Raw genomic sequence first — 24954 nt, forward strand, 5'->3', positions numbered from 1 at the left:
TTAGAGTATAAATTGAATTTTATTGAACAAACCTCCCAATGATGACAGCATATTCTTCAAAAATAAAAAACTCTAAATGCACTGTTACTAATTATTATGCACAGCAGAGTTTCAAAACATTTTATAGGTTGTAAAGAACTGAAACTGGTCATTTGTTGAGTTTGCAGCATTAGGAGGTCACATTCACTGAAATCAAAAGCCATTTCAATCAAAAACATCCTAACAGGCCAAGTTACATGTTAACATAGGAACCCTTCTTTGATATCACCTTCACAATTCTTGCATCCATTGAACCTGTGAGTTTTTGGAGAGTTTCTGCTTGAATTTCTTGGCAGGATGTCAGAACAGCCTCCCAGAGCTGCTGGTTTGATGTGAACGGCCTCCCACCCTCATAGATCTTTTGCTTGATGATACTCCAAAGGTTCTCTATAGGGTTGAGGTCAGGGGAAGATGGTGGCCACACCATGAGTTTCACTCCTTTTATGCCCATAGCAGCCAATGACACAGAGTTATTCCTTGCAGCATGAGATGCATCGTCATGCATGAAGATGATTTTGCTCCGCAAGGCACGGTTCTTCTTTTTGTACCATGGAAGAAAGTGGTCAGTCAGAAACTCCATATACTTTGCCGAGGTCATTTTCACACCTTCAGGGACCCTAAAGGGGCCTACCAGCTCTCTCCCCATGATCCCGGCCCAAAACATGACTCCGCCACCTCCTTGCTGACGTCGCAGCCTTGTTGGGACATGGTGGCCATCCACCAGCCATCCACTACTCCATCCATCTGGACCATCCAGGGTTGCACGACACTCATCAGTAAACAGGACTGTTTGGAAATTAGTCTTCATGTATGTCTGGGCCACTGCAACCGGTTCTGCTTGTGAGCACTGGTCAGGGGTGGCCAAATAGGTTTAGGCACCACAGCAAGCCTTTGAAGGATCCTACACCTTGAGGTTCTCGGGACTCCAGAGGCACCAGCAGCTTCAAATACCTGTTTGCTGGTTTGTAATGGCATTTTAGCAGCTGCTCTCTTAATCCGATGGACTTGCCTGGCAGAAACCTTCCTCATTCTGCCTTTATCTGCACGAACCCGTCTGGGCTCTGAATCAGCCACAAATCTCTTCACAGTGCGATGATCACGCTTAACTTTTCGTGAAATATCTAATGTTTTCATACCTCGTCCGAGGCATTGCACTATCTGACGCTTTTCGGCAGCAGAGAGATCCTTTTTCCTTCCCATGTTGCTTGAAATCTGTGGCCTGCTTAATAATGTGGAACATCCTTCTTAAGTAGTTTTCCTTTAATTGGGCTCACCTGGCAAACTAATTATCACAGGTGTCTGAGATTGACTTCAGTGATCCAAAGAGCCCTGAGACACAATCCCATCCATGAGTTTAATTGAGAAACAAACACATTGATATTTATGACACTTCAGTCCAATTTGCATAACGTGGTGTAGTAATAAAATATGAACCAGTTAAATGTACAAGTAGAAGTTACACTATTATACATTTAAAAATATTCAAGAATGTACAAATCCACCAGACTTTTACTTGACCAGGCTACACGTAGGCCTAACTGAGTAAGTGCCACCTCTGGAAATACTGCACCCCTGGGAGTAACTGTGAGTATAGGCGCTATAACAGAGTATTATAGCAGGCTGGTGGGCCCACTTGGTATGTCCGTGTTGCTGCAGTGCCGCTGGCCGGCTGACAGTTCTCCGGTTCTCCAGCTCTCCAGGTCTCCAGGCTCTCTGCTCGCGGGTCAGCGAGCGGCGCAGTCTGTCAGAAAATTGGATTAGCGCGACGAGCCCCTTTCAAAGAACCCGCGAGCCGAACAGCTCCTCCTCCATCACGCCACCTCTTTCTCCTCCACGCCGAGGCGTATATATGTGCGTGTGACCGCTCCGCTCAGCAGGCTACTGCAAGCGGCGAGCAGGGGTGAGCTCCACAGTCTAAACCGGCCTTTTTCTTCAGTTTACGAGCCATTCCCCCTCACCGGGTCGCTCGCCAGCTGCTGCGGACATGTCAGCATCCAGCCAGTGCAGGTAAGATTAGGCACCAGTCACAATCCACCTGCGTACAGTAAAACGATTTTATCATGCATAACGAATCTATTCCTAATCGAGGTATTAAGACATCGAAATAAACAGTAATAATAAAAGAAAGGAGCACCTGGTGAGCTCGACGGCTGCTCTGGAAAGCAAAAGCCCCTCGTCGTTTACTTACTGCTGACTAACGGTCAAAAATGCGAGTCTATTAAATGTGATGTGCCATCGATAAACAACACCATTCTGGTTGAGATGACCAGTTTTCCAGGTTGTAGTCCTGTCAAAACCGATGAAATGATAGGTTAAAGTTTATCTGTCAGTCCCCTTATAAGACATTACAGAGCCGCAGCGTTTGAGCAGCGCTGCCCGATTACAGCCGTTAAGCCTATCGATATATTTACTAGCCTGCTTCGTGAATAGCTGCCCTCCGAGGCTGGAGCACGCTCTTAAAGGGGACGCGCACACACAGCCACGTTCAGCTGAAGGGGTCGTAGAGGGGAAAAAAGCGTGCGGTATTCAAACTGCGAGCATTTCTGAGGTTTTGAGTCAGAAGGCTCACCAAAAGCCTCGAGTCAGAGGTGTGACCGAAGTAATGGCAGTAGTGAAGTGGCAGGCGTGGCAGCTGGTAATTGTCCCGTGTGAGGCCTTTTACTTCGCAGTGACTCAGTCAGAGGCTCAGCTTTGTGGAATCTGTCCTGAATCCAAAGTGCTGAGGCCGCAGTGTGTGTGTGTGTGTGTGTGTGTGTGAGTGTGTGTGAGTGTGTGTGTGTTAGCACCACGGACAGCGTCCCCCCCTCCTCCAGCCCACTGCCTCCATTTCACATCGCCTCTAGTGGTGCTCGGATAAACGCGACCAAACGCAGCCCCCGAACGCGCTGGGCAGTCTGTGTACTTAAACGCGCACTGAGTTTCCACCTGTCCAGTTCTACCGGTTTGGCTGCTCCAGTCCCAAGTTAGATTTAAAGCAGCCTGTAAAACAGTTAGAGATAAACGTTTATGATGACTGAAGTTTTATGGTTTCTAAATCACACGGGGACGAGCGTTTACGAGCACAAAACAAAAGGCAGCCTTTCCTCTGGAACAACTGTCTTATGAATAAGCAATCGGTACACTGGGCTCAATTACAGAGGGCTTAGATACAGTCACTGTTAACATAGTCCCAGTGATGAGAATCCAGCTAAAGGCACAAATACATATTACTACTAGTACTATTACCACAACTTTCACTACTATTATTATTACCACTTTCATTACTAGAACTATTTCTACCACATTCACTACTACAACTGTTACCACCACTTTCACTGCTACTATCACTACCGCTTTCACTACTACAACTATTACTACCATTTTCACAACTACTCCTATGACTACCACTGTCACTACTACTACTATCACTACCGCTTTCACTACTACAACTATTACTACCATTTTCACAACTACTCCTATGACTACCACTTTCACTACTACTACTATTACTACCACTTTCACTACTACAACTATTACTACCATTTTCACAACTACTCCTATGACTACCACTTTCACTACTACTACTATTACTACCACTTTCACTACTACTATCACTATTCTTTCACTACTACAACTATTACTACCATTTTCACAACTACTACTATGACTACCACTTTCACTACTACTACTATTACTACCATGTTCACTATTACAACTATTTCTACCACATTCACTACTACAACTGTTACCACCACTTTCACTGCTACTATCACTACCATTTTTACTACTACAACTATTACTAACACTTCACTACTACAATTATTACCACTTTCACTACTGCTACTCTTACGACCACTTTCACTACTACTACTATCACTACCACTTTCACTACTACAACTATTACTACCATTTTCACAACTACTACTATTACCAACCTGGTCTCATGGGATATACGTACCTCTGACCATTTCTTGCAGAGCCACAAATACGTACCCTCAAGCACGTTTTGCTGCACTTTAATGTAACATTGCGATTATTTTGCATTTGAAAATGACTGTTTTTGAGTTTTAATTACTTTTTAAGCTGTTAGTTATCAGCGCTATTCTAATGATAAAATGTAGAATAATTTCGGAGGTGATGTCTGCGTGGGCAAAGCAGGTAGCTAATGCCGTAGCTATAGCTATAGCTGGGGCTGTTCTCCTATAACATTAGTTTGGTGGATAAAGCAGGTGGTGTACTACCTGTTGTGTACATGCTGTTGCCAAGCAGAGGTTACCATAATAAATTTGCCTTGATGATGCCATTTGAGATGTAGGGGACGGGGGAACTGTCTACTGATTTAGGGGCGATTTATCTAGCTAGCCTCCTTCAGTTACGCGTCCTGCAGTGCGCATACCCGAGATGTCAGCTGTACATAGCTTCAGGTACGTTATGCTAGCTAACAGCTAGCTAGGTGGCTAGGCAAAGCAGCTAGCTAATGCAGCCTCTGACACAGCATCAGGTACACAGCTAGCTAGTTATAGTTGTGGCCATTCTCGTATAGTTTGGTGGATAAAGCAGGCATTGCTTTCCTGCACAAAGGCCGCGACAACTTGAGATCTCTAGCCAGCACATTGTGACAACCATAGAAACACATCAACTGCTTTATCTAGCAAGCGCTCTACACGCTAGCTATCTAACCACATAGGGTATCTATCCTAGCTAGCTAAAGCTACGTAGTTATCATTATCAGCTACTACAAGTATTACTAACAATTTCACTACTACTACTGTTGCTACCACTTTCATTACTGCTACTATTTCTACCAATTTCAAAACTACAACTATTACTACCACTTTCACTACTACTATCACTACCGCTTTCACTGCTACAACTGTTACTACCATTTTCACAACTACTCATATGACTACCACTTTCACTACTACTATCACTACCGCTTTCACTACTACTACTATTACTACCACTTTCACTACTACTACTATGACTACCACTTTCACTACTTCTACTATGACTACCACTTTCACTACTACTATCACTACCGCTTTCACTACTACTACTATTACTACCACTTTCACTACTACTACTATGACTACCACTTTCACTACTTCTACTATGACTACCACTTTCACTATTACTACTATGACTAACACTTTCACTACTATAACTATGACTACCACTTTCAGTACTTCTACTATGACTACCACTTTCACTACTTCTACTATGACTACCACTTTCACTATTACTACTATGACTAACACTTTCACTACTATAACTATGACTACCACTTTCAGTACTTCTACTATGACTACAACTTTCAGTACTTCTACTATGACTACCACTTTCAGTACTTCTACTATGACTACCACTTTCACTACTTCTACTATGACTACCACTTTCACTATTACTACTATGACTAACACTTTCACTACTATAACTATGACTACCACTTTCAGTACTTCTACTATGACTACAACTTTCAGTACTTCTACTATGACTACAACTTTCAGTACTTCTACTATGACTACCACTTTCACTACTTCTACTATGACTACCACTTTCACTACTACTACTATTGCTACCACTTTCACTACTTCTACTATGACTACCACTTTCACTATTACTACTATGACTAACACTTTCACTACTATAACTATGACTACCACTTTCAGTACTTCTACTATGACTACCACTTTCACTACTTCTACTATGACTACCACTTTCACTACTACTACTGTTACTACCACTTTCACTACTATAACTATGACTAACATTTTAACTACTACCACTATCACTACCACTTTCAATACTACTACTATTACTACCCCTTTCACTACTACCACTATTCTACTACTAGGAGAGACCAGGAAGGACTGTAACAGTAGTTGTACCAATCTCTATAACTTAGTGTTTGTGCTATACATATAAAACGTTTATACAAGACACACATATTTAACTGTTGCAAATATTAATAGTGCAGAAAGCTACTATTTACTCACAAATTAAGCAAATTGGTATTCAGAAAGTTTGTGGGGTAGGTTGTAACAGTAGGTGAAGGATTAGAATTTACTGAGGTAAAAATATTTTAAAATTCTCTTTATTTGTCTTCAAAGCAGGAATCAAATGCAGAAAGCACTGATATTGAACCTTTTACTCTACAACAAAATTTTAAACTCTTTACATCATGTATTTGTGTTATTTAAAGAGAGAAGGAAGCTGCAGATGAATTAGGACAAAGTCAAATTTGCACTAAGTTAAAGTTTACGAGAGTTAAACTTTATCTTTTCTGAGTGGATTCATGTAAGAAATGTGAGAGGGCCTATTGTTCTTTGACCAGTCTCTCTCCATTATGTTGTGTGTTATGAGATGCACCATATCCTGGTCATCATGGTATTGCTAGATTTTTTTTCCATGTTTATTTAAAACTATCACTTAGGATTAATCTAGAGAAACTGCTGATTTAGACCACACTTAACCTCCATTATATGGTGCTAACCAAGATTTAATACAGGCTGTATTTTCTTACCTCAAAATTTGATTTTATTACAGATCGCATGTCACTGTTTAACGCAAAGTCTTGAGATCAGGAGCATAGTTAATATTACTACTTCTACTACCACTACTACTACTGATATTACTATCACTATATGTGCAATACTTAGCAATGTGCAATATTTATTGTACATACAATACAACTGTAAATATCTCCATATTTATATCTTGTAAAAAACATAGTTTTTATTTTGTTTCTATATTTATTTCATATACATATATATACAAACGCATAGAACTGTGCACAACCCCTCCCCATTCTATTCCGTGTCATTTGTTTACATTGTGTGTTTGCACTGAGATGGAGTTGCTCTTAATCTCATTGTACTGTGTATAGTGACAATAAAGGCATTCTATTCTATTCTACTATTACAATTACTATGACTATTACTACAACTATTATTAATGCTACCATTTCTACCACTACTATTACTCTTACTACCATTACTACTACTACTACTACTACTATTACTCCTACTATTTCTACTACTATTGTTACGATTACTACTATTACAATTACAGCCATTACTACTTCTATTACTACTCTTACTTTTACCAGTACTATTTTTTTATTTTACCTTGATTTAACCAGGGTAGTAATATTGAAATTAAAAATCTCTTTTGCAAGCAAACCCTGGACGATTTGCCCTGTTGCCTTGCACTTTGCCTAATACTGTTGCTACTAATAACAATACTGCTACTAAGTTTTTTTGTTTATCTACCTCAAGGAGAATATAGTAGTGTACTGCCACTGTAGTAAGCAATGAATTAACATTGATCAATTATTGAAGCTGTGCATGTGTCTTCTTACCTTTTTCATCACGTGCCTATTGTTCTGTTTGCATGGCTACGGTCACATATAAACAGAGTGGTTTAAATCCAGTACATAGAGAGAACAATACTGAGCTACAGTAACAGTGAATAGAATAGAATAGAATAGAATAGAATAGAATAGAATAGAATAGAATAGAATAGAATGGGGTTAAATATTCTTCCATTGTGTTCCACTGAGTGCTGGTCTATTTGTCTGTGCTGTTCTCCTGTCTTGTATCTCAGCCCATTCTTTTTTCTCTATGAAACTGCCAAGAGGACTTGATAGGGTCACTGCAGTTGACAGCTCATTTCTCTGTAGAGTCTTGGTGCATTTTGGGAGCGTTTGTGTGTGCATGTGTTGGTGTGTGAATGGGGGTTGGAGAATGGGTGTAAACTAGATGTCACTGACAGCTACATTATGTGCCTCTTAACCACCAGTCAACCAACTACAAGTGGGGCTATACTGGCACCCTATATGCTCGGCACAACTTGTCAGTCCTGATGCTTCATGCACCCTGAGCAGGAGCACAGATTGCACTAAAACCCAGCCCTGAGTGCACACTTCTCACGAAAAAAGTGGTGTGCTTGGAACTCAAGATTGAGTATATATCAGGTTTAATAATGGAGATGATGGCTTTTTCTGTCTCTAGCTATACGTATGAGAAGTACAAAGAGACAGCGGACTGGCTGCTGTCTCATACACACATCCGGCCGAAGGTTGCAATCATCTGTGGCACAGGCCTCGGAGGACTGGCCGATTTGCTGGACAGCAAGACTGTGTTTCCTTATAAGGACATCCCCAATTTCCCTCGCAGTACAGGTAAGTAGGCATACAGTTTGTGATCTCAGGCTGATTACTGGTCACAATCCTCAAGATTTAGTTTGCAACAGCATTTATCTGATTTGTTTCAGCTTGGGATTTACTGTTGTGAAGAGTGGGTTGTTTGAAAGAAACAAGTGTAATTCTGTGTGCTGCTGTGTCACTGTGACAGTCCCTTGTAAAGGCAAGTCAGATCTCTTTCATGTTAAAACATTAACACACAGCCACAGTTAATGAACATCTGAACATCCACTGGAGATGTCTGTCTACTTTCTCTAAACTCTCACTTGTCAGAATTAAGCTTAGCAAAGCGCTCATACAGTGGCCCTAAAATGATTTGAGCAAGGACTATCAAACTCCTAAAGCAATTCATTAAAATTAATCACCTTATTTTGTGTAGTTAATCATGATTAATCACATTTATCTCATTACATTTTAAATTTAAAATCTGTTTTTTTGTTTCCCATACATAATTGTATAAGAAAGTTTAATTAGAATATACCTATTTTTTCAGTAATTATTCATTATTATTATTATTATTATTATTATTATTATTGTTGTTGTTGTTGTTGTTGTTGTCACATGAACACAGGGCTGAACATGAAAATTTCATGATTTCCATGGGGTGAATTCCAGTTTTATCACTGATGTCTAGTGAGAGCAACAGTGGCTACATGCTCTAGTTCCTCTGCAGCTGTGGCCGTCTCGATCCCATACTGCTATTTCAGGTCTTGTTTTGAGGGGAACTGTGGTTTTCCACTTTGCTGTTGCTTTTGTTAGTTTGCTGTTAGTTGATTCATCTTTAGTTCTCTCGCAAGCATTGTTCAGCTTAGTCAGCCAAAGGCAGTGGTTTCCAACCCTAGTCCTGGGGAGCTAACTTACTGGGGAGCCCAGTTACACCCACAGTTTGCTTCTCAGGCTAATCTACCTCTTCCCCAGTTGGCTGGATCAGATGTATTCGAGTTAAGTAAATGGAGGGGCAGCTTATTGGATACAGATCGAAACTAAACTCTGGAGAAAAGTGGCTCTCCAGGACCCGTGTTGGAAACCACTGTGCCCTCCAGGTGTCCTCCAGTGCCTATTTGCTGCTCAGGCTTATCTAAAAAAGACAAGATAGTTGGCTTAAGCTATCAACAGACAGGGACTTTTTGGGATGCTGATAGTATCCACATCTATGTGTGCAGTAAAAAATCTTGTCAGGTAGTGTCCAATACCCCAGATACAGTAGATCACTAATTAGTTAAGCTGTTCAGATTCTTGCTAACTTAGCTTTCTCTAGGTTATCTGGCTAGATAATAAAGAGATAATGGTAATTGTTTCTCTTGCTACATATCTCACCCTTTTATCAAGTGGAGGGGTATAGAAATAGACGGGCGTTGACATTTTATACTAAAGTTGATTTAAGATGCAGTGTCCTGTGACCGGAAGGTTGCCGGTTCAATCCCCTTGGCTGCAGTACCCTTGAGCAAGGCACCTAACCCCCAATTGCTCCCCAGGTGCCGTGGATAGGGCTGCCTGCTGCTCTGGGCGAGTGTGCTTACTGCCCCCTGGTGTGCATGTGTGTGGGTGTTTCACTGCACGGACGGGTTAAATGCAGAGGTCTAATTTCACAGTGACAAATGGCTCAATTCAATTTCTCATTCATCCCCTTTTAAAATTTGTTTTCCATCTGATGATGTAAAGGTTCATCATCATCATCATCATCATCATGTGATGCACACTGTCTCTATGTCAGTAGCTGGCTATAACTTTGTACCAAGAGGGCCACCAATGGAACTCTCTGTTTTAAAGCTGTATTTGAACAAGAGGGCTACAGTTGCCGCTCCAAAGTTTCTTGTTACTGGCTCACTGTGGGGTAGGTATTTGCTCCTGTCCAACCTCAACCCCCTAAACTATGTTTAAAAAGGTTCTATATGGAACCACATTCAGCACATTCTCTATCAATCTGAAGAATGTATTCACCATGCAAAGAACGCTTTAAGCATACAAATTGTTCTTTGAGTGTTCATGGCTCTGTATAGAACCACCGTCTTTACTAAAGAATCCTAAAACCCTTGAAGACACGTCTTTTTTAAGAGTGTATGTAATAGAATCTAAGGTTCTTTTCTGTTTTCTGCAGAGAATAACATCTGATTTACTGCAACACAATGACAATGCTTTTTTTTTTCATTTTAAAAGCTTGAAAATAGTCTTAACATCTGAGCCAATAATATATAGTGAACTGTAGTTTCTTATAAATCACACACACACACACACACACACACACACACACACACACATATATATATATATATATATATATATATATATATATATATATATAAGCTGCCTAGAATCATTACTCACTGAGCTAAACTTCAAATAAATCATCATAAATAGTCATAAGATTGTATTTGCAGAGAAAATGAGCAAATGTGCTAGCTAACTTAGTTAATGATTCCTAGATGATGCATGCACAAGCGAATGTATGTCTTAATATTTAAAGCAAAGTAAAACTATTACATTGATACTTACAATGAAATGTCTTACAAGAATCCTACAATTGGATAAAATTGGATATAAAAAATAACTTGGCATTTTTGTTATATCTACATTGTATGATGATGTATTGACATTATATCCATAGACAGTCGTTCCTACTTCAGTCATATTCAGTGCAGAAAGCGGGTGCCGGTACAGCAGTATGTACAGAACGATGCACGCGGCCACACGGGTCTCTATTATGTATGTCTGTATAGCGTCACAACTGCATTTGGAGTAATAATGTGCAAACTAATCAAGAGTGAATGGAATAACAGTCAATCTTTGCCCCCTTCACCTTATTGTATGTCTAATAACTACTTACATTTGCAACCATTAATGAATCCGTCTCCCTGTCTCTGCAGTGGAAGGGCATGCAGGTCAGCTGGTCTTCGGGGACCTGAAAGGGAAGCAGTGTGTGTGCATGCAGGGCCGCTTCCACTTCTACGAGGGCTACAGCACTGCTACAGTCAGTATCTTCCTCATTTACCGTAACAATGCCCCATCATCCTATCTGTCCAGCAGGGATAGCAAGACGTGCAAAACAACTTCAGCAAAGTTCATTTTTAATATCAAGAAATTATACAAAATCTACAAGAGCAAGAGTTATTCATACAGAGCAGTTAAGAAGATCATTTAATCGCTTTACTGCTTTCAAATAGAGGTTCCCATGAGGCCTGGGTAGAGTAAAAAGTGTTTCACAGCGGCTGTCATGAGATGAGAGGGGTTTTCTATCTGGAATTTATGGCAGTTGCATCGTTACACCTGAGCAAAGGAGTTCTGCACTGACAATGAAAGCAGTGCAGGAATAGAAGCTTCTGGAACCCCCACCCCCCTTACACTCTCATACACACTGTGGCACCCATTCATACAACCAACCACATACAGCTGTGATTTTGTAAGTGTAAATACGTTAACACATCATCTACAGTGAAAAAGCTTAAAATCAGCATTTTTTCTACAAATTATTTTAACAAAAAATATTAATATGTTAAATTGTTACCCATCAATAAATTACATTCAGGAAAATAAAAGAAAGTGTGCATTAAAAGCTTTTAGTTCCACTTGTGGCTTTGTTTGGTGTAGTCTTGTTATTGGTGATTCAGAATCTTTCGATGAAATGTGCCAAAATAAAAATAACCGCATAAATAAAACACAAATAGATGCAATAAATATAAAGATACAAACGAAAACATATATACACTCTCAATAAATGATTTAATTAATTAATTAATTAATTAATTAATTAATTTCATCTTCAGTATGCTAAAGCGGCAGACTAAACCTACATATTATTACTAAACCACTTCAATGGCCAGAAAAAGTTTATTACACACTTCTATAATCTAAGAGTAGCTCGGTCAGTTTGCGCTGAGGTCCCCGTGGTTACTGAATAATAGGCCTTATGTTGTAATATACCTGGGATTTTTAAGGGTTAACTAGAGAGAGAGCAACGTGTTTAGTTACTCTTGCTGTGTTTTTAAATCACATTAAAATCATAGGAAAAAGCAACGTTATTACCCGTCTAGCTGCTGCTACTGATGGCGGAGGCCTTGACCCAAGGGCTAACAAAAGCAGTACAGCATCCCAGCCATTTTGTAATGTTATTGTTTTAAAAAATAGAATCAACATTGTATGTGGTGTGAATTTGAATTGGCTTATTGAGGCAGCTTACATTAGCTGCTCAGACTAAGCTGATGCCGTGGATACTAGTTATCTATAGAAACTAATATAAAGGAACAATAAGCATTAAAGAAATGTTATAAGATGTTATGTGAGAAGAGTAGATGAAATATTTGAAATAGCCACTTACGTTGAACTTAGAGGGTTAACCTTTATTTTACAATAAAAACTATCAAGATAGACGTGTATTTTTCTATTGTGCTGATGCAAAGCAAAGTCTGAAGTTAAGGCATGGGGCCTTTAGAAGTTAAATCCAGGCACACGTTTCAGTCAGATTTGGATTAAGGATCTAAAATCAGAGTCTGGATTTGAGCAAATGAATTGCAACCTTGTGCAGCACAGTCCTTCCAAAGTCTGCTGAGAAGCATGGGTCATTTATAAGAGCCTGGGCATTGACTGAGATTCGGGCCTCTGTGTCTGCATCAGCGAAGGAACTATACAAATCCTTCACCAGGGATAGAGTAAACAAAGCCTGGGGTACTGTTACTCTGGTAAACCTGAACAATCCTTGGATTAATGTATTAAAATATCTGCACAACACTGACTCTAAAGAACAAGTCAAATTAAGTTTAGCAAAATAATATGAAGTAAATGTGTAGTTTATTAAATTGAGTGAATATAAGTGCAATGTTTGAAGCCGTCTAAGTCATTTCTGCCTGGCACTGGTTGGGATAGCTCCTGAAAAATTAGTAGCTAGCTGCTGTGTAGCTACTTTCCCAGAAAAAAGTAGTAGCTACTTTTTAACTACTTTTTGAAAAGTATTGCATTACTTTTTAGCTACTTTTTGAAAAGTAATGCACAACTTTTGAACTACTTTTTGAAAAGTAGTGCACAACTTTTTAACTACTTTTTGAAAAGTAGTGCACAACTTTTTAACTACTTTTTGAAAAGTAACGCACTACTTTTTAGCTACTTTTTGAAAAGTAGTGCACAACTTTTTAAATACTTTTTTAAAAGTAGTGCACAACTTTTTAACCACTTTTTGAAAAGTAGTGCACAACTTTTTAACCACTTTTTGAAAAGTAGTGCACTACTTTTTAACTACTTTTTGAAAAGTAGTGCACAACTTTTTAACCACTTTTTGAAAAGTACTGCACTACTTTTTAGCTACATTCAAAACACAATTGTCTGAATGTTTGTGAATCTCTACCTGACACACCAAACAAGCCCAACTGACACTGCATTTAATCCTGTGCCAGAAAGAAACACACAATTGAAAAGCTGCAAATGTACAATAAGATCACCAGAAAGTGAGTTTAAGTGTAACCAATAATCAAACTTACACAACCAAAGGCATGATATCCAAAAAAATTTGACAAAAAAAAGTTAGTCATTCCAAGTTTTTCCTAACAAAATCAACAAGAATAGCCGAATAAAAACCAAACAACTTTGTGCAAAGAACTGTCAACTGTTGAAATAGATTTGCTCCAATTTAAACATTTCAGCAAGATATACAGACATATATATATATATATATATATATATATATATATATATATATATATATACAGACATGACATTCAGAGTCCTTTAAACTTCAGCCTCAAAATTCTCGTCAGTGACCCTGACTCTGTGAGAATCAGGCCTGAATAATCTCTCCACCGTTGCAGAGCTGCTGTATTGATTATCTACAGATGTTTAACAATCCGTTAAAACTCAGTTGATTCTAAACAGAGGTGTTGGGTTAGAGTTAGCATTTGTACCAGGGTTAGTGCTATGACCAAGGTGAGGGTTGAGTTTGAGTTCCAGGTGGCGGTTAAGATTAGGGTTAGGATTAGAGCCCAGTTTAGAGTTTAAGGAAATTATGGTCAGTTAAGTTAAAGGTAACTAGAAAGTAAATTACGTATCTACAAAGCATTTAAAGTGGACTATCCAAATAATGTGTTACCCGACTTTCTCCCAAAAAGGTTTTGTTCTGACAATATTTAGTTGTTAATTATTAGACCTAGAAATGAAAGTTATGGATATTCTTTACATTTAATTGCCCTCCTAAACCAGCAATTTAAGATCTTAAACCACCTACCAATTACAGGAAAGGGCTGTTTGAGAAGTTTATGACAATGGGGGATTTGTAAAATGTTATCAGCTACACAATCAAGCGTCATATACTTGTGATTCACCTTTTATATTAGCCCAGTTGCATCATGTCGTCTGAGATTTTGTTTATGACCGAAGCTAAAGTATGAGGCTAAATGATAATTTGCACAGTTTGTAAGATGCAGTAGTCTAAATGACATATTGCATTAATCAAAATTATTCACACCACCCTTCACTGATGGCTTGATTGATGAGCATCCAAGATATTTTACAAAAACTTCCTGGACTTAAATGAATCCTGCTTTTAGGAGCATTCCTACAGCAGACTGTGAAACTGTGAACAAATCACACTGCGATAGGAAGACGAAGCAAGATTGCCTTCTTGGGTTAAAATCTAGCCCTTAAAATCCTGGGCAGGGCCCACCGATGGACAATAATTCAGCAGTTGACACTTTCCTCTGACAATCATAAACCTCAAGACTGACACAAAGCTTGTTCTGCATTTAACCATTGACCCTCAAGGCTTCCACAGCCGGAGTATCAGGAAGATGAGTGTAACTTAGAGAAAGTAGATGGTTAACCTTTGACTATGGACGGCTCAATCCAGTAATATCTCTCCTGGACTCTTAAGACCAGATGACCTTTTCTCACTCTTGAACTATGATCTGTAGTTAAACGTTTCTCACTAACTTTTTATACATGTGCTTTGAGACAATAGACAAAGTGCTGGTTTGGGTCTTTGTTACAGAGACTGTGTTAATTCAGTAATCTTAATTATGATAATGTTCATTTAGGATGTGAGTGCACATCAGTGGATGCCTCCGCAAGATCTGCAAGATAATGTGTTTCCTTTCTGATGTTCATTTCTTATTCCTCAGCTATAGCAGGAAGAAGAAGCATTCTGATAATGTTGGCTGTTCCTCAGAAATGCACAGTGTATCAGATCAAATCAAATCAAATCAAATCAAATTTATTTGTGGTGCTTTTTACAACGGATGTTGTCACAAAGCAGCTTCACAGAATTTCAGAAAAGACAAAGTTTCAACAGGACTGTAAGAATGTACAGAAACCCCCCGGTGGGCAAGCCAGGGGCAACAGTGGCAAGGAGAACCTCCCTCAGAACTGAGGAAGAAACCTTGGGAGGAACCAGGCTCACCAGGGGGGACCCGTCCTCCTCTGGTCAGACTACCTACAGAGTTATTATACTACTAATATTAATAGCAGTAATATTGGTATTAGGAATAACTAGGAGTCTATGAGAACATCAGCGTAGGGTGGGTAGCTGGTCCAAGGCAGGTGGTGGCAATCAAAAGCTTGTAACATGACACCCAGAAATAGAAAACTCACACAAGATCATTAAAGGGGAATTCCACCGATTCTTCTGAACGTCTGCGTAAATAAATGGCTTGAAATGAAATGAAGTCATTCAGAGTGGTTTGATGAGAAATGCTCTTTTAGAGGGACACTTGCCTGTTCAGAATTGTTCACAGTGATGGTGATAGGAACTAAACGTCTGAAGAGTACAGAAAACATTGATACCCATGACAGTGTTGTTGACATTGATATGACAGTTTAGAGACCTGTTGATGGTGGAGAGGTACATGCAAGGCATTGAAGATGAAAAGGCCTTAAAGAAAATGTTTTTTTTTTTCCGATTGATCTGCAAATCGTTAGCATTACACATAAAAACATGGAAGGCGTGTAGGTTTGCAGGTGGTTTCAGATAATAAGTTTAAATAAGTTGGAATCCATAAGTTTCTGTATAACTCACCATTTCACTTCAAACCACTCTCAATAACCTTTTTACATCTTAACTGAATTATGCCAATATTTAGAAAAATCTTTTAAATTCCGCTTAACAACAAAGACAAAAGTAAAATATTTATGAATGCATTCAGTTTCCATAGTGTTGTCCATCGTTGTTCACATGAATATATGTATATGACATGAGAGGTTTGTGTTATAAATATTTATATGTTCTTCAGACGTGATAAATCATGAACACATTTTGGATTAAGACCGGATTTAAAATCACAATGTATTTAATCTTAATCCATTGTTCTGCTATATTGTGACAACAATACACACACACACACACACACACACATACACACACACATGCGTGCTATATGGAGCAAGGTATTGGGACACACATCTTAATCACTGAATTCAGGTGTTTTGTTCAGTTCCATTGCCACAGGTGTATAAAATCAAGGACTTATCCACACAGTCTGCCTTTACAAACACTTGTGACAGAATGGGCTGCTGTAAAAAGCTCACTGAATTCGATGCATGATACTGTAACATGATGCCACCATTGCGACCAGTTTCTTCCCTCCTAGATATTCCATGATCAACTGCAAGTGGCATTATTGAAAATTGACAGCGTTTAGGAAACACAGCAACACAGCCACAACGTGTCAGACCACGTAAAGTTACAGAGCAAAGAGGCACATAGTGCATAAAAGCCATCAACGCTCTGCTGATTCTAAGTTCTGAGTTCTAAACCTCCTCTTGCATTAACATCAGCACAAAACTTGAGCTTGGAGCTTCAAGACAAGGGTTTCCATGGCTGAGCAGCGGCATGCAAGCCTTACATGACCAAGCATCAGACGGAGTGGTGTAAAGTACGCCGCCACTGGGCTCTGGTGCAGTGTAAACGAATCTGTGGAGTGACTCACGCTTCTCTATCTGGTAATCTGATGGACGAGTCTGGGTTTGGCGAATGCCAGGAGAACATTTCCTGTCTGACTGCGTTGTGCCAACTGTAAAGTTTAGTGGAGGAGGGATAATGCTATGGGGGTGTTTTTCAGGGGTTGGCCTAGACTCCTTAGTTCCAGTGAAGGGAATGATCTTATTACATTACATTACATTTAGCAGACGCTTTTATCCAAAGCGACTTATTGATTCAGCAGACCAAGACATTATGGACAATTGTATGCTTCCAACTTTGTGGGAACAGTTTGGGGAAGGCCCTTTTCTGTTCCAGCATGACTGAGCCTCAGTGTACAAAGCGAGGTCCATAAAGGCATATCTGGACGAGTGTGGTGTGAAAGAACTCGACTGGCCCACACAGAGACCTAACCTCAACCCCATCCGACACTTTCGGGAAGAACTATACTCCAAAATCTTGTTGAAAGCTTCCCAGAAGAGTGCAAGCTGTTATGGCTGCAAAGGGGGATCAACTCCATATTATTGTCTATGGATTTAGAATGGGATGTCACAAAAGCTCCTGTAGGTGATGTGTGTAGGTGTCCACATACTTTTGTCCATATGGTATACACACACACACACACACACACACGCACACACACATTTATATATTTACATATAAAGATATACATTCTGTTTAATTGTAATAATTGTTTTATTGACAAAGTGATCAAAATCAATTTGACTTTTACTCTTTCTGATCCAATCTTACTCCCTCTTTCTCCCAGGTAACATATCCAGTACGTGTGTTCTTCCTTCTCGGGGTGGAGACCCTGATTGTCACAAATGCTGCTGGAGGGATAAACCCGAAGTTTAATGTTGGAGACATTATGATGATCAAGGACCACATCAACTTCCCTGGCTTTGCAGGCCAGAATCCTCTGTGTGGACAAAATGATGAAAAGTGAGATTCTGTTGAACTGAAAATGCGTGATGCTGTTCTCACTCACATTCTGCATCTCACTCGAATGTAGATATATCGGTGTTGCAGGACCCGACAGTTATTGAAAATAATAACTTGATTCTCAACTGACAACTCATTTTTACTCACTGTTCATTAAGAGGAATCATCCCAATTGGAAATTCCCAATTTTCTCAGTGGACACTACCAATATACCACTAAAATACTACCAATCGGGAGTTTGTCTACACTTTGCCTCACCTTTGTTTTCATTTGCTTCCATTCTTGCTTTCAGTTTTTCAAAGAAAACAGGGACTTGTTCCACACCTCCAAAGTTCAGTGTTAGACTTAGTTGGTTGCATTTACAGCTTCTTACAATCCAATTAATTTCAGTGATGTTGAGGTTCTGATAACACCAGCAGCTTTTTCGGTTTGCTTATTTGCACATCTCCATCTTTTTTGTCTATTTTCTTTTTTTCAGTAACAGCTGAATAAACAAAACACAAAAGACGCATAGCAATATGTTGTCGTCTCACAGTGGAAAGATGGACAGAAATTGATTGATTTTTTCCTTTTCAGATCTGAAGCAAGAGTGGAGCGTGACTTTCTCGCGTCCCCTACACTTCCATGTAGATAAAATAAATGATATCACTATTTTACTGTTGTTCATTTATTTTAGTCATGTGGAACCCGTGTACACATTAAAATCAGAATCATGTTTCAGTACAAACATGAAAGCCCTACGTACTGTTTACCTGCTGTTAGGAGTTGGAAGGAGTTCCATTTTTCGGCATCTTTTAATCCTTGTCCCAACAATTATTGTTTGGAATCTGTGAAGTGACACAGACTAACTTGTTAAGTACAAGTTTAACACACTTGTTAAACACTTTTCTGAAACACATGTTAAACGCATCGCAGTGTTCAGCTGAGCTCTTCCAGGGTCTGACAACAAACTGTGGAAAGCTTGACTGCATTAAAAAGATCAGAAATGAAAATATTAACGGAAATGGCACTTAAAGCTATGCAGGGGACCTAATCATCTGAGCACTACAAAGGCTGCATTCCACAAATCTGAATAAGTAATTCAGAACCTTTTTGATGTCAGACTCTTGGTTCCTCTATTGTGCTGCGAATATGCACCTCTGATTTAAAGTGTAGCGTTGTGCGCAACTATTACTGTGGTCGGATTATTAATAGAGGAGTGTGCATAACTAAGCTGCGGTTGTTGTGTATGCGCAGGTTTGGTGTGCGTTTTCCTTGCATGTCAGACGCATACGATAAAGCCTGGGCCCAGCTGACCAGGCAGACGGCCGAGGAGCAAGGCTGCTCCTCCTTCTTTCAGGAGGGAGTCTACTGCATGCTGGCTGGACCCACCTTTGAGACCATAGCAGAGTGTAAAGTGCTTCAGCTGCTGGGGGCTGACGCTGTGGGTGAGTAGAAGACCCACAAATTCACCACAGAAGTGTTGTACAGTGCAAAAATTGGTACTTGACTTTCAGGTTTCAAGGTGCTTTTTTATATTGCTGTCATTTGTCATTTCAAGCGTTTCTTAGCCTGAAAAATATGCATAAATAAAGATGGACTGGAAAATAGGTCAGCCGCACTAATGGCGTGAAGGAGCTTCTGTAGAACATGATAGTATCAGTCTTTTCCTTTTACATTGGAATCAAATGCATTGAAGCTTCTCCTTGCCTTTAGCTTGTGATGTTGCAATTTTATATGAATTATTTATCACTTATATACTTTTGTATACTTTCCTTTGTGTTTGTAAGTAGTTGAGGAGACATTATGATTTGATTGTGATAAATGGTTATTGTTGTGCACAGTCTTGTGAATGTAAATGTAATTATGTAATTACTCCTAGATGTAAATAGAAACAGTGGGTTACACCTGAGACCACAAAATCTAGGATTGTTTTCATTTAAACCCAGAAATAAACAACAAAACAATTGACAATTTTGAAAAATAAAATTAAACATTTAAAAACATAAAAGTTATGATAAAAGTAAAAAAGGAATATTGAAAACTCTGCACTGTTTCTAGATCAGTATTCAGATTTAAGCAAGTTTCTTCCATTGGCCATATCAGGACCTCTGTACAAAGAGGTCAAGTTTTTTGTTGGTTTGTCTCTTTCGCTGAAGCTCATGCTCAGACGACTCTCAGGTGGATCTGATTTGGTCATCAGAGGCTTTCGTCACTGTGATCATCCCGTGCTGTCATTAAAGCAAATAGAGGACAAACACCAAGACATTCAGATTTTTTTTTTAAAGTAAATTATTTTGCCCTGTTCACTCAGATTGTAACGTTGGTCCCTCCTGCAAATCTAATTTTATTGTAAATATGAGATTACATATGCATTTGCATTTAAACAGTATGATAAAACAAAAAACACAGTGAATTATAAGGGTAAAAATGCATCAATTACATTAAAAATTCAATAGTTTGTAGCTATGGAACAACAAAGCAAATGCAATCTAGTGGTGTTGCTGCTTGTAACTTAGCGACGAGCCTGTTATGGAAAATCTACTTCAACTACATCTACTAATTTCTCCTCAGATTCCTGCTTTTACTTCTGGTTCATCAAAAGGAATCAACTCAAAATCAGAAATTCAGCTTTTTAATGAACAATAGTGCATTGTGATTGTCACACCCACTCAACAGATAGAGGAGGGTTGAATCTCACACAGTCCAGCTTAATAGAAAGCCTGAAATGGATATACACAGCTAGTTTTACACTGTGTTCAAAACACTATTCACTATTCCCTGTGGAGGAAAGCGATGCACTGAATATACGTGATTCATGTACATCATTTCTTCAGGTGACTTAAATTTACTACACCGCTAATTTGTCTTTTAGTTTGCTTACTTCTGTCCATTTCATAAATGTGCTAATGGGATGTATTTATAGAGATGATGTACACATTTGAATCACATGAATTCAGTAAATCACTGTTTTCATTGTATATTGGAAAGGAGCACGAGACTGAAACAGGTTTACTCATCACTCTGCCACAGTGGTCACATTTCATTGCTAATGGCTCAGTGAATTATTCCAATTTAAAATATGTTGGTCTACATAAGTTTTTTTTTTTAACCTCAGAATATAGAAATGCTAGGTAAAAATATGAGACCTGAAATCAAAACTGACCTTTGTTTACCTTGTTTGTTTACGTCCCTACTCATATTATGATTCATATCGTTTTCGTCAGACTCAAAAACTTTCCCTCCCACCTCCCCACCCATCATCTAGAGAAGTGTTCATCTAGAGAGCCTCCCTCACACTCTGTTTCGCTCTGAAATACCGCACTGCATGAAGGGAAAATGTGTTATGGTTTCCCACTCATGTTGAAAACATCCAGGGCACTTTTACAATTGCACAGCGCGCCAGCATAGATAATATACAAACAGTGTACGTTACAGGGCACTTTGACTCCAGATGATAAGTATAAAATCCTGGATCAGAAACTGGATTTAAGGTTCATATTTGAGACCTCTGTTATCGGGTATAATTATTTTATTTGTTATATTTGAGACCTCTGTTATCGGGTATAATTATTTTTATTTGTTATATTTGAGACCTCTGTTATCGGGTATAATTATTTTATTTGTTATATTTGAGACCTCTGTTATCGGGTATAATTATTTTTATTTGTTATATTTGAGACCTCTGTTATCGGGTATAATTTATTTTATTTGTTATATTTGAGACCTCTGTTATCGGGTATAATTTTTTTTATTTGTTATATTTGAGACCTCTGTTATCGGGTATAATTTTTTTTATTTGTTATATTTGAGACCTCTGTTATCGGGTATAATTATTTTTATTTGTTATATTTGAGACCTCTGTTATCGGGTATAATTTATTTTATTTGTTATATTTGAGACCTCTGTTATCGGGTATAATTTTTTTTATTTGTTATATTTGAGACCTCTGTTATCGGGTATAATTTTTTTTATTTGTTATATTTGAGACCTCTGTTATCGGGTATAATTTTGGACATCACAGCTGAAACTTGGGCTCTCTCTCTCTCCCATTCTGACCGTTCTGCAGGGATGAGTACCGTTCCTGAAGTAGTGGTGGCGCGTCACTGTGGCCTGCGTGTTCTCGGCCTCTCTCTCATTACCAACAAGGTGGTCATCACCTACGACAGTGAGGAACGTGCCAACCACGAAGAGGTTCTGGAGATTGGCCGCATTCGCACTAAAGACTTCCAGCGGCTGGTCAGTCACGTGGTGGCTAAGATGTAGCCCAGCCATTCCTTGGTGCCTGAGCAATCCGTGCTACTTAACCATTAACCAAATGCAACTGTGCATGTGCATATGTGGAATGCTGCAAAGATATAATTGCACTAATCACAGAATCACAGAATATATTGTATTAGTAAAGAGTAGATTATTATAATCTTTTAACTGCACCAACTGACATTGATCTGACATTTTATGATTTGATTTCACTGAAATTGTCATTACATGACAGACCAGCTACAGACACACACACACAAACATGCATTCATTTTGTAAGCCAGTTATCCTCCTGGGTGTTGGGCTACCGACAGACAGCACATATTTACTGCTTAAGGTAACGTTCCATGACTGACAGTCTTCCAGCAAATTCATATATTCATATCAATCCATGAAATTCATTCATATCAATCCGCTATAGAATGACCAGTTTTAAGACCAATGTCCACTACATATTATGGCATTATTACACCTTAGATAAAATTATATACCCTATATACCTTGTCACATGACATTATCATTAACTGCACTGACCGATCAATTTATTTCCACTAGCCAAATTCTTAAACTTGATCAAATTACTTGAATAAAGTAAAAAAAAAGTATCTAAAAAAGGTTAATAGTCTTATAATATTACATGTATAATCTACATTAAGGATGGTTTTATGTTTTTTCAGTTAGGAGACCAGTTGAACACTGTGGGTGCTGGAACAGATGATTTTGCGCTATGCACCAAGCATTTGGGACAGTGCATTCATTGTACACTAGAGGTCTGCTACCTGAACTAAGGCCAGCGAGTCCAGACAATTTGTCAGTTTTTTAACATATAATCCAGTTTGAGTTTGTACTTTTTTAACGAGTGATCGTTTATGTAGTATTTGTATTCCATTTGAAGGAATTGGCCTCCATAAATTTTTCCCCTTCTGTTTTTTTCTGTTATACATGTCCTCTATCTTCCTCTAGTATAATATAGTATGTGCACAACAAAGGCAGTCTTACTAACTTTGCCATGAATGAAGCTTATTGTAAAACTCCAAATGAGTCAGGGACCCTCCGTTTAAAAGCACTCTGGTTATGGACAGTATAGAGCTTCTGGTGGTATTTTGAGCTATGATAGCAAGAGGACTGTCATGTTGTCTCTTCAGTGACATACTGACTGCAGCAGCCACTAGCCAGAAACAAATATCAGTGTCAGAAGTACTTCCATGCACCAGCCTGGCAATTCTATGGCAATGGACTCAGCACTGTAGAAAACGCATCACTGTAGAGCCGCATCTGCGATAACCCAGCACTGCAAGCAGGTTCGGAGCAGGTTCAGCTTTCATATTTAACAGCACCACTCGTGCCTGGTCGAGTCGGGTTTCAAAGGTGCAGACCTCTATCGTGCACACAAAGGATTCTCAAATCACACAAATTGTTCATTGTTTCACATTTCAGATTGTCCTATACGCTTTGTATTAGACACACACAGTCAGCCTTAAGCAGACACATAGAACCCATTAGGCTTTTCTGGTGTGTATTGTATTGGTAGATCCTCTACCTTCTCATTCTAAAGCCTGAGGACAAATACACAAGCATTTTTACAGTATTCTTACAGCACAAGTATAAAAATACAATACAGATTACATTAGTCAAATACTAGTGTAATTATAACCAAAGAAAATTATTGTGGATGCTTGTAGAAAACATACAAACATACTGCAAAGACAAGTGCCTAGAAATATTTCACAAGAAACTACCTAACTAGTAGCATTTTGCTGCTTGACCGCTTGACATTCTGGGCTACTAAGAGGGATTCACACCGTACACACTTCAGGGAGCCGAGCTGTCTTTTTTAATTGGTTTCCGTCAGACTTACATGTTTTCTGTGCTGTTTTTGAGCTAGGTGTCTCCTGTTTACGCAGCTGCACGGCTGTGTTTTATGAAGAGTGCTCTGTGGGTCCTGAGTATAAGAAACAACTCGAAGCACCACATGTGGTAGTTAACAGTGGTAGTTAAAGTGTCTGCCTGTACGTATTGAAACTATAGCCTTCTAGTACAGTTGACTGACAGGTGCACTGCTGTTGCTGCCTAGCAGACGCAACATTCGCAGAAAAACCCAAGGAAAAGATTTCCACCACCCCCCCCCACCCTCTTCCCCCTAACTATAGTAATAACTCAGTTGTAATAGCCATGTCGCTGTCAGGTGATCAATTATCAGGCAGAAATGTTTGGTACTTTAGAAATGAATGCATGAAAGAATCCCATACCTCTGTTACTAAAGGATAGAGTTGCAGAACAAAGTAAGGTACATAAGCGTCTAGAGGGACTAACAACTCTGTCTGATCTAAAGACTCAAGGTGAGTGTCCTTAGATCACACAGGCGTATTCCATCGAGAAAAATATCTCTTGAATGTCAGTAGTTAAAGTTATTCCAACATATAATATCTGTCCTTTCTTTTAACTTTATTGGTGTCTTTCTTGAGGACTAAGTGGTGTTCTGTGGCGTTAAACTGGAAAATACTGTATGATTAGTTTATCTTATCTGTCTTTTAACGTCCAACATTACAATGCATAGAAGGCTGCTGTATTTTCTATAGGAGCAGAATATTCTGTATTGCACAAGAGTACTCTATTGTAGCCATTACCTTGAAATAAACATATATAAAAAAATGTGAAA

General features: G+C 38.9%; 1 protein-coding gene and 1 long non-coding RNA gene across 2 annotated transcripts; one reads left to right on the forward strand and one right to left on the reverse strand.

Annotated features, from left to right (window-relative positions):
• Positions 1-2675, reverse strand: LOC119263706. Its single transcript, XR_005130481.1, has 2 exons — positions 2174-2675; positions 1-2074 (listed from the first exon to the last, which is right to left on the reverse strand). It is a non-coding gene; the product is annotated as an uncharacterized LOC119263706 (long non-coding RNA).
• pnp6 (purine nucleoside phosphorylase 6) lies at positions 1880-24954 on the forward strand. Its single transcript, XM_017692383.2, has 6 exons — positions 1880-2046; positions 8031-8200; positions 11086-11189; positions 17881-18056; positions 19293-19483; positions 22105-24954. Exons 1-6 carry the CDS (start codon positions 2024-2026, stop codon positions 22299-22301), a joined length of 861 nt encoding a protein of 286 aa, XP_017547872.1. The 5' UTR covers positions 1880-2023; the 3' UTR covers positions 22302-24954.

The sequence above is a fragment of the Pygocentrus nattereri genome, chromosome 7, assembly GCF_015220715.1.
Source record: "Pygocentrus nattereri isolate fPygNat1 chromosome 7, fPygNat1.pri, whole genome shotgun sequence".
Classification (NCBI taxonomy): Eukaryota; Metazoa; Chordata; class Actinopteri; order Characiformes; family Serrasalmidae; genus Pygocentrus; species Pygocentrus nattereri.

What these genes read in the sequence shown, in the direction of transcription:
- pnp6 (XM_017692383.2), top strand. Translation starts at nt 2,024, where the DNA reads ATGTCAGCATCCAGCCAGTGCAG. An exon ending in CAATTTCCCTCGCAGTACAG is followed by an intron (nt 8,201 to 11,085) that starts GTAAGTAGGCAT and finishes CTGTCTCTGCAG; the next exon opens with TGGAAGGGCATGCAGGTCAG. An exon ending in AGGGCTACAGCACTGCTACA is followed by an intron (nt 11,190 to 17,880) that starts GTCAGTATCTTC and finishes TCTTTCTCCCAG; the next exon opens with GTAACATATCCAGTACGTGT.